Source organism: Adelges cooleyi, unplaced genomic scaffold, assembly GCF_023614345.1.
Source record: "Adelges cooleyi isolate 19-005CV unplaced genomic scaffold, UGA_ACOO_1.1 ACOO_flye_CR_arks_rails_tigmint_CR_PRNA_23, whole genome shotgun sequence".
Taxonomy (NCBI): Eukaryota; Metazoa; Arthropoda; class Insecta; order Hemiptera; family Adelgidae; genus Adelges; species Adelges cooleyi.
The window spans coordinates 1,045,545-1,056,139 of record NW_026095893.1 but is presented as its reverse complement, the minus strand read 5'-3'; the positions used below and the strand labels follow the sequence as shown (position 1 = coordinate 1,056,139).

Genomic DNA, 10,595 nt, shown 5'->3' with positions numbered 1-10,595 from the left:
TTAGCTTTTTAACCATGACTAATTTTATTCGCACATAAAAGTTAAAATTTGCATTGCTGACTAATTTTGTTCGTTATTATTAGATTAAAAAGTTAACTTTATGTATTTACATTGAATAAAAAAATTCCCAACTAAGCATGTCAATATTTTTTTTTGATAATAATTCATTAAAAGTTTGAACCGGACGATAGAGTACATTATTAAGTATTAAACAAATTAACTAATAACTAGTAATTTTCGACTACATTCTAGATAATTATGGCCCATCGCAGCAACCAATCGAATATCATAAAAACATTTTATACAATGGAATGAACAATGTGCATAATAATCGGTACACCGACAGTAAGTAGAATTTTGTTATTTTTCCATTATTATTATTCATTCTCAATCATAATTCATAACAATTTGGCATAGTTTACCCGAGTTTTTCTCATCCGAACTATTTATTATCCGAATATAATATCTATTTATGGGCTTATCATTTACCTATCAGTCCTATCTAAAAACCATTTTCGTTGCTACAACTATTTCTTCATTATCTCATCTCTCTTTGTGTAATCCTACCACCTACTTTCACTTTCTTATCAGGACTTTCGACTCCTGATCTCTATTGAGGTCTATTATTTGTTTAGTTCTAAAGTAATGCATTGTTGTCTGGAACACTTTATCCTCGATTATACATTAAAAACGGTCCATAATTGAACACAAAAGTACTATTGTAGGTACCTACTAGTATACCGTTAGAAAGTAAAATAAATCGTACAAGACAATATAATAAATAGATGGATAACTAATTATTAATGAATTTTAATGATTTAAGTTAATACACTTTTAAATTATACCCGGTTGATTTGTCGTCAGGTCCAAATATATGGTCCAGGTCTATATATAAAGAAGGAGTGATCATCGAAGGTAAAAAAATTCCAAGGGATATTGGAAAAAAAAATGTTCGTCCAATTGTAACATATCATAAAGTGGATGGATTCACGGTCAACGGAAAAAAAGTTCCAGCAGATGCAAACGGAAACCCTTTAAATCCACAGAACGAAATTGGTGGCGTCCGACTCTAAAGGAAAGAAAAACGACAATGACGGGAAAAAAAATCGCAGTAAAGCTGAGGGAAATTTGAGTGATTTTGGAAATCAAGGTGCAAGCTTGGACGGTACCGGGTCAAGCCAACGTCCAACAAAAGGTAAAAAAAATTTGTACTACCCTAAGGTCAAAACAAATAAAACATTGGACTAGTTAAAATTATCTAGTAATATTCTTACAAAACACAGCTAACCGTACGAGTAATAAAAATGCATAATATAGGGTAATTAAAAAGTGATAAAATTCAATTTGTCGGTATGTCTATAAAACATACAACATTTAATATACAAGGGGTACAAGTGAAGCACTTGAAAGGATTTTTTTTGTTTATTTAATCAGACAATGTTTTTTGTTTAGAAAAAAAAAAGTTAAATAAATAATTAAAATCTTATTGGACTAATTAAAAAAGTACTATAACGAAATATTTAAACATAATTTATTGTCTGTCCTTCTAATACAATTTGGTGTAACGTTTTATTGATACAGTTTTTGTCATTTTATCTTGATACAACAGGAACTACTGGATCAACAAGTACAGGCACTGTTGGATATGTATTTAGAAAAGAAGATTTTGGTATTGCATCCGGCGAAGGTGATTTAGCACTACTTTATTTTTGTTGAAGCAATAAATTGTTGACCAGTAAAAAGTGTCCAGTAATACTTGCATGATGTGAATTTAATTTCAATAGGAAGTTTGATACGGTCGAGTGGATTTTCTTTTTTTTAGTTTTTCTGTAATGAAAAAAACCAATCTAAAGTACCAAACTATGCTGAAAAAGTTTTTAAAAAAAAGATTCCATCTCTGGTAGAGAATTGCGTTTTTAATATTTGTATGTAATTAAATCTTCTCTTGACAATCGTTCAAATAATGACATTTTTATGTATATGTAATTTTAGCAGCTTACATTTCGAATTGGATAAATTAATCATACTAGAATGAAACTGCTAAAGAAAATTATATAAATTAATGTGACCTTGCTTTAATTTAATTAAAATTTTTTTTTTTAGAAAATTATGTAATAAGTGGAAGTAATATGTGTAATGTAAACTGCGGCAATAATAACACAAACAATGAACACTGTGGCGATAATAGCGATAAAAAAGAAGATACTGAATCTGATACTGAGTCTGATACTGGATCTGATACTGGATCTGATTATTATCCTAACCCCCCTAGACAACAATGAGAAATAAAAATTCAAATTATTTAATTTCAAAAATTGTAAACTGATTATACCCTAATAAAAAATTATGAAAATATAATAATATATTAACTACCGTATCTGCTAGTACTATATTTTAGTTGTTCAAAACAATTTGAAACCTCACACTTACACTTCACATATTTTTCTTAACAAAATAGAGAAAACAACACAATTCAATATTTTTTCATCATTTCCAAAAATACCGAATATGTGAATAACGCCTCACTCCGTGGGATTCTGGTAACTAGTAAACTTGTTGGTTCGTCTTGGCCAAATACCCTGCCCCCAATTTTTTTTCAATTTCCCACCAGTTTTAGTCTATATGAAAAATTGGAAAAACATTATTTGTATACAATTGGACATTCAAAACAAAATACGTTTTCATCGTAGTCCGGAGACGGGGATGAGTACAACAAGTATTTTTTTTCTCATTTTTAAAAAAGTTCCTCGCTTCAAAGTCTTACACTGAATCGGGAATTGTTTTTATCATTTTTACTATTCAATCAAAAGGAGAATCAAATTTTACCAAGACCCGGTTGATTTTTGTTTTTTTATTTAACTACATGTAACTATTTTTAATGTCAATTGTATAGAATTTTTTTTTTTTAAGTAATAATTTCGCACATTGGCGCGTGTGTTTCAACTGTGACACCGAGTTCAAAAGTAAACAAGAATTTAAAAATATGGTTTTTTTTTTTTACTAAAATATTGCTTATCTGAAAAACACTGGTGTGATTTGATGTGCGTTTCCATTTCAATTGTTTACATATAAAGCAAAGTTTATAGCAATCGTCTATATCATTTTTTTTTTACACGTTCAAAAGACTGTAAAACGTTATTAGAATACCCATATTGAGCTTGCGTTATAATAATGTACACTCCAACGTCGACATATTCAGGGTTTATAAAATTTCATGATCAACCTGACTTATTGACGATTTTCTAAAACTATAAATAAAACGTCTTATGTACATCATTTTTGGTTTTTATAGTACAATGATAATTTAAAGTCATTGTAATTTTTCCCCTATTTGGTATGACAAGAGGACGATTATCCGTTCCACTGTTATATGTGCCTCATACATTTTGACTGAGAAATAAAAACGTATAGGCAATTTTGAAATGTAACAAAGCATAATCATAACTGCACATTCAACCAGGCTAGAATCCGTTATCAATTAAAAACACAATATTTTGACTACCATTTTTTAATCCCTACCATTTTGTTTGGAACTCGTCTAATAAATTGTATTAATTTTTTTTTTTTTATGATTAATTTGATGTCAATTCCTGTAAAACCATTATGTTAGAATGATTTAGTCAAGATTATCAAATATTTTATTTAGATACTAGAATAATTTTGCTCAACTGGTATTTTTTTTTAATTTATTTTTTCTAGGTACCGGATATAAGTACCTACTAGCTTACATTTAAAAATCGGTTTAGTAGTTAAGAAAATATCCTTAAATCAGCACAGAATAGATAAAATCAAAAGGGGCACTTGTGATGTAAGCAAAAAAAAAAATTGACGACCATTTTGCAAAGATCTATTTACCATCAGTGGTGTAGCCTTAAGAAGATGGCCGCCCCGTTTTGTGTGATAAGGATCTTCATCGTGTTAATTTTTATCATTGTCCGGGCCTGGTATCAGTTACTTGCTCTTATCAATTATACAATCACGTCTTTGTTTTTGTTATCATGCCTTTTATTTCGAAATAACAACAATACCTATACGAAAATACAATAATAATACGACGTTCACCTACCTAGTTTTGCGCGTCAAATGTGTACTAGTTGTGTTATTCCAATGTAAACGCGAGAAAAAAAAATGTCTGTCGATTCACCGGATTCGATCGTTTACCGTCGATCCAACACCAGACAAGTGCACGCTGTAGTCACACCCAAACGTGTCTCGTTTCATGAAGATGTCGCGGAACCAGTCGGCGGTTCCCTCATACAGATCAGGACCGTCGCACAGTACGGCGAAAGAGGAACACCCGAAGGACAAGAAGATCCCCAACAACCCGTGAGGGAAACGCCTACGGAGAGGTCAGTCTTGAAGTGCAAAGAACACAGACGTCCTTCGCTGTACCTGAACAGTTCGTTTTCCGTCAGCCGCGAAGGGCTACAAGACATTTCAAACGACATCAAAACGGAATTGGAAAAAAAACAATGGAAGTACAGCTGGAGCAAACACGTAGATTTAGGTTCCAACTGTTTAGTGAATATCATCAAACGAGATCTTACTTTGAAACCTAATGAAACTATTTATAAAGTAAGTACCGTTGATACACATTAAAAACCGTACTATGTAATACAGTTGATAATGTTTAATGATTTTTGTTTTCAGGTGTATAGAATGTTGAGCACTGGTGGATCTCCTTTAATAGTAGTCATTACAAACATTCGATTTTGTGTTTTAACTAAAAATGTCTACACCAATCGCCTAGAACTCGTCTATGGTTCATATTTGATTGATTTGGAAGTAATAGTTCTCGGTCCTAACGAACAGACAGCAGTATTTGTCAGTGAAAAATCGAAAAAATGTACATTAATGACGGCAGTCGATACTCGAACGGCTCAAGAGATGATTGGCAGTATAGAATTTGCTTTCAGACGTAGCGGATTGTACAACAAAAACACCGCTTTTGTGGTTATAAATGTCAACCACGATGAAAAGATGTACGAAACCGTCAAAACTCAAGTTTCTCTATCAAAAGTAAAATGTTTACAATAAAAAAATAGCATAAATTATTGCTCGATAAGATAATTACTAACGTTACGAAAAATTTCTTTAGGACGATAAAGTGAAATATTACACGTGGTTATGGTGTTATAAAGAAATTGAATCCTCGGCCACTGTAAAACCTCATCTTGAAGAATTTCTAATGGTAAAACAGAATTCACTGTGGAGTCCCAGATTTGTGCGGCTAAGGTGAGAATGGTCCAATACGTTTTCGAACTTAAAAACAATATGCATTTTATTATTTTAAGTTATCGTCTCGTTTACAACGGTTGTGGATAACTTGGAATTTGATTTTTGAATTTGTTGCAGAGATGACATTTTATATGTTTTTAATGAACCCGCCGATATAGTTCCTTTAGAATCGATTCCCCTAAGATTCGGGCGTTGTAAAAATGTACAACAAATCAATTGCGATCGTCCACACTCTGTCGAAATACAGTTGGTCAGTAATTCAATGATTTTAGCAACAGCCGATTGTCACCAAGAAGAAAAATGGATTAACGCACTGAACCGCGCCTTGACAGGAGTAATTAGTTTAAGAGTTTATAAAATACAACGATAAATTAATATAACATATCGTGTGTGTTGATTTAAAAATAAACACAATTAATTTTCCAGATAAAAGACTGCAACGGTACAACAAAATTACCCAACGGACGTTGTTGCCTGTTGACTACCAATTATATTGTTTTGTACAATTTTCCACATAGTATCACCGATCATATGCAACTAGTCAATCTCGATTCAGTTCAGTGTTCGCCTTCTCCTACACACTATTATGTTATACTCGTAAGTGAAAATCAACATAGTTGTTTATACCAATCAACACACTTATAAGCTTATAAGTTAAACAATTTGTTAACGATTAAGGAATGGGCGTGTTACGATGCGACAGCAGAAGAGAACTGTAGCGATTGGGTTGTACATTTTACGTGCCGGTCGAGTTGTGACGAATTCATATCTTGGTTGTATAGAATAAGGCCCGACTTGACCAAGCAGGAACTAGTCGACCAACACGCTGCACAACGTCATTCGAAAAATAACGTCACGTTACGACGTTCACTTGTTTAATATTTTGTTGATGTATATTTTTTTTCTAATATTTTATTTTTATATGTTTTAAAATAGTTATGTTTAAATCAAAACACTTTGCCTTAATATAGTGAGTTAATTTATTATTAGTTAGATACACAGAACGATGTGTATATTTTTAAGTTTGCCTTATTGTTGTAATGTTAATTTTTCAAACCTAACCTGATTTTATAATTGAAAACTGGTGCTTATTTATTACTGAAAATATTATTCTAATATAATAAATACTATGTGATACAATATACACTATCTGTTTTTTTTTTGTGCTGTAGTTTTTGTTAAACATTGAATGTATTTAAATTTTAATATTTTTAAGGTAAATAAGCGTTTTGACGCATTGTTTAAGTTAGGTTAAGTCATTGGACGTTTTTATGTTTGGAAACAATTTAACTGGTTTTTTAAAAACGTTTTCCCTTAATATAAATGTTAGTATTTGTATAAATAAAAAATTATTAACTTTAAAAACTTAACTCTTAATCGTTTAAGGTGGAAAATCTTTAAAATTAACATCGATGGAAAAATGAATAAAACTGTTTGACTACGATCGGATTAGTCCAAAATGTAAAACCACTCCAAATTGTCAATTGTATGTCCACAACAATTCTTAAAAAAATAAGGTACTTGAATACATATATTTTTGATTTCTTCAAAATTAACATGTTGAAGTAAATGGTGCAAAATACTGAAATGGAAATTTATGTTGTCTGTTTCAAATAAATATTACCAAATAGTATTTTAATATTGCGAGAATTTGAAAACGTAGACAAATTCCTATAAAAATAAGCCTATAATATCTTTAGTTTTTAATAAACACTTTAGAATTTATTTATTTTCATTAAATTATTAAAATGTTAAACTCTGAACACATTTTAACATAATAAGATACTAATTAGATTTATTTTAAGTCAAGTTACGTATTCCATTAAACAATTGCATCATTTTTAAAACAACCGCAACCATAATGATAAATTATTTCAAACGCAGCAGTTTATATCACATAATTATAATATATTCAATTCAAATATAAAACTATTCATGACAATTAATTTGTACAAAATCTGTTATCACATAAAAAAAAAAAACGTACTTTTATTATTCTTATTTAGACTTTTTATCGTTAGGTTTTCTTCGATTCTTGCTAGGAAACACTTTATTTTTTAGTAGACTTTTTTTATTTACTTTACTCGAGTTATTGCGAGTGCCTCCCAGTTTTCTAACAAACATCTTTTTACCGACTTCTCGTTTGTGCCGTTTATTTTTCGATTTTAAAAATTCACGCAGCATATCTCTCTTTTTGATGAATCTCGGATCTTGACTTCCACTGTACACGCCCTTGTTGTACTGAGGATCGTAAAATTCTTCAGCATCTAAAAAAAAGGGGGAAAAAAATGATTAAAAATGGACATTGGTTGCATTGTTTAAAATTAAACGCGAACAACAAAAGTTTCCGATACCTTTAAATCTGGAATCGTCTATTTTGAAAAAAAACATCTCTCTCCAGACGCCTCTGGAGCCCAAAATTTTTTCTGACGGAACAACATTAACATTGTCGTCGTCTTTGGATTCTTTATTATATTCATTGTCATCTTCGTCGTTATCGGAGTCGCTGGAATCATCGATAAACGGGTTTTTGCCAAACATTTTTTGGGACTTGCTAATTTGTTCGGTTTGATACTCTTCTTCGTTGCCATCGTCTAAAATATCAAATTATTGAGTGAACACATTTTGTTCAACACATTTTAAATGCACATACGTTTCTTCGATGCCGGAAATAGACTGGTCAAGCTAAATTGACTTTCACTGCTGAATACGTCTTTTAGTTTTTCGTTGATTTTAAAATATTTCTTTGTGTCTACAACCGGTTCGGTAGCTACTTTCGACATGACCGATTTGGGGTTTTGCTTTTTCTGTCGTTTTTGTTTAGGCAACTCTGGTTTGTCTTTTATATACTTCTTGTGGTCCTCTTGAGTCGGATCGTATCTAACCATGTTGAACCTGAAATAATGTAAACACAAATACACTATTAAACTCGATACGTTATCCTAAAATATATATATATATTATATATGTTACATAGATTTGAACTAATTATACTAATTTTCGTAGCACATAATTACACAAAAAAACCTTTTACTTTAACGTGAACAATTTTATTGAAACTAACTTACATTCGATCTTCCATTTCGGCTTTTTTGGGTTTTGTCAAAGTTCGACCAACAACACCTTCTAATATGTTCATTTGTTTTTCTATTTCATCATCACTTAATTTTTCAATGGCTTCTTGATCATCAAAAAATCGTTTGTCCATCATAAAACGATCGTCTCCAGTAGCTTTGGCCGTTTGCATTTTAAACAGCTGAAAACATAATTAAACCACATAAGTAAAGCAACCGTTTGCAGTAAAAAAATGATATTTTAAATCTAATATTAGATATATTTAATTTAAAAAATTTAAAAAAGATTGTTTATCACCAATATACATATTACATTGATAAATTAGTAATTAGATATTTTAAATTTTGATGCTTTGCTAGTTTTCACATTTAATTAAATCTTTTAACTTTTAATTTGTTTCATAATTGATCAGTGGAAAATTATTTTAAAATAAGTGTATATGAAAATAAGAACAATACTTTAAAAAAAACGAATAAAAAAAATTATGAAATCCGTACCTTTTTGCCTTTTTCTCCTTCAAATCTCAATTTCATTTTAAAATCAGATACGAGTTCTTCGTTATTTTCATTTGTGTCATTATCTTCAAATAGTGACATTTTTTTTGACGGCTTTTCAACGGGTATTCGTTGACTTCCATTATCGTCGAATTTGATTTTTTTGTTCAAGGATTCACCCTAAAAAAATGCATTTTTTTTTTATTAGTTAACATACAGAATAACGTCTATTAATAATAAATGAAAAATAATCATTTTAGAACACGTCTTTATAATTCTATTTACGATCATATTACAATGAATGACAAATAAAACTGTAATTAATAATATTGCAATTTACTTTAAGTGCATTAGCAATAGCAGATTTTTGATTTTGTAGCGTTGTCCATTTTTCAGCCAACGCACTCTGTCGTTTTTCTTCGGCTTCTTGGATTTTCTTTTTATTGACATTATTTTCTTCAATTAAAAAAAAAAAAAAATTTTGTTATTTGTTATTTATACAATTTATTATAAATATTAAATCAATTTTTCTTATCTATACATAATAAATTAACTATTTCTCCATAACTCAGAAATAATGTTATTCAAGAATAAAGCATTATCTATTATTTATCTTATTTAAATGGTGCCCAACTTTGTTTGACACTATATATTAAAATAGGTAGCTTTTATATTATTATTACCTAATTACCTATTATTAATAATATATGGCATATTATCATACACTATGTTAATATATTACTATAGAAACTATTCTGAATATACAAACGTAATTTTTGTTTACTAATGCAAATAATATTTAAATAAGAATAAAATATAATATGGTTAACAATTACAACAAATTACTACATGCAAAAATTTGAAAATCAACGTTACTTTCAAATTAGCGCCACATCTTTAAGAGTCTGATCTAACTTTAACGACACAGCTTTGAGAGTGGCTAGGTAATAACATAATACGGAGTCGAACACTAAACGACTGGTCCTAAATGTCTCAGAATCCAAAATCTCGACTAGTTACCTTTTTTACTGATTCCCAATTGGAGACTTCCGATGCCGCCGAAAGCCGGTAGATTCCTTTTATATTCTATTTCTCCGTTGTCTTCATTGACGTCTGATTGCTTCATTTTCGTATAGTTAACTAAAACTCATACACCAAAACCAAAACTAAAGTAATTGTTTTTTTCGTGCACTTTTTCGAAATTCATTCGAATGAAAAAACGTGGTACTGTTTATGCATTGATAAGGCTTGTCAGTTTGATAACGCGCTAACAAGAGCGATGATAATAATATTGTAATGTTCAATATGAAGTTGTAAACGGTTGGCGCTGTAACCGCAGTCGATCAGTAGTTATTTTTGTTGGTCACTTCAATCCATAGACCTATAAAGAAAGTGTTCTATGTATTTGTTACCAAAGACAGGGCTCGGATTTTATGCAATCCTGACATCCAATCATGAATTTAAGTATCGTTGATCCGTATCCTTACGGATACTGTAATATTAATGGCTCATCACAAAAAATATTCTCCTCCTTTATCTTTTTACACTACATGGTTAACTACTATCTATTTTATATGTTCTTCACAAAATAATTTTTAAAAATTTCATTGTACGTCTTAATTGTCAATTATTTTTATCCACCTAAAATATTTCTAATAAGAACCATTGATGTTAAAACTGATTCTGTCTCAAACATTTTTATCATTATTGCAATGACTGTGTGTATTAATTTGTTGTTTTTCAGTAAAATGTGATGTCATGTCCATGGCTTTTATATGTATATTTAAA

At 30.1% G+C, this 10,595-nt stretch overlaps 2 protein-coding genes across 2 annotated transcripts; one reads left to right on the top strand and one right to left on the bottom strand.

Moving 5' to 3' along the window:
- The first annotated feature begins 4,006 nt into the window (after positions 1 to 4,006).
- Positions 4,007 to 6,333, top strand: LOC126835593 (uncharacterized). Its single transcript, XM_050568270.1, has 6 exons — positions 4,007 to 4,575; positions 4,651 to 5,019; positions 5,099 to 5,235; positions 5,356 to 5,572; positions 5,665 to 5,835; positions 5,917 to 6,333. The coding sequence occupies exons 1-6, from the start codon at positions 4,129 to 4,131 to the stop codon at positions 6,115 to 6,117; spliced, it is 1,542 nt and encodes a 513-aa protein (XP_050424227.1). The 5' UTR covers positions 4,007 to 4,128; the 3' UTR covers positions 6,118 to 6,333.
- Positions 6,334 to 7,173: 840 nt separating this feature from the next.
- LOC126835590 (nucleolar protein 8-like) lies at positions 7,174 to 10,055 on the bottom strand. The gene is made up of 7 exons (XM_050568267.1): positions 9,828 to 10,055; positions 9,148 to 9,263; positions 8,811 to 8,987; positions 8,307 to 8,494; positions 7,892 to 8,133; positions 7,593 to 7,832; positions 7,174 to 7,505 (listed from the first exon to the last, which is right to left on the bottom strand). The coding sequence occupies exons 1-7, from the start codon at positions 9,931 to 9,933 to the stop codon at positions 7,237 to 7,239; spliced, it is 1,338 nt and encodes a 445-aa protein (XP_050424224.1). The 5' UTR covers positions 9,934 to 10,055; the 3' UTR covers positions 7,174 to 7,236.
- Positions 10,056 to 10,595: the final 540 nt, after the last annotated feature.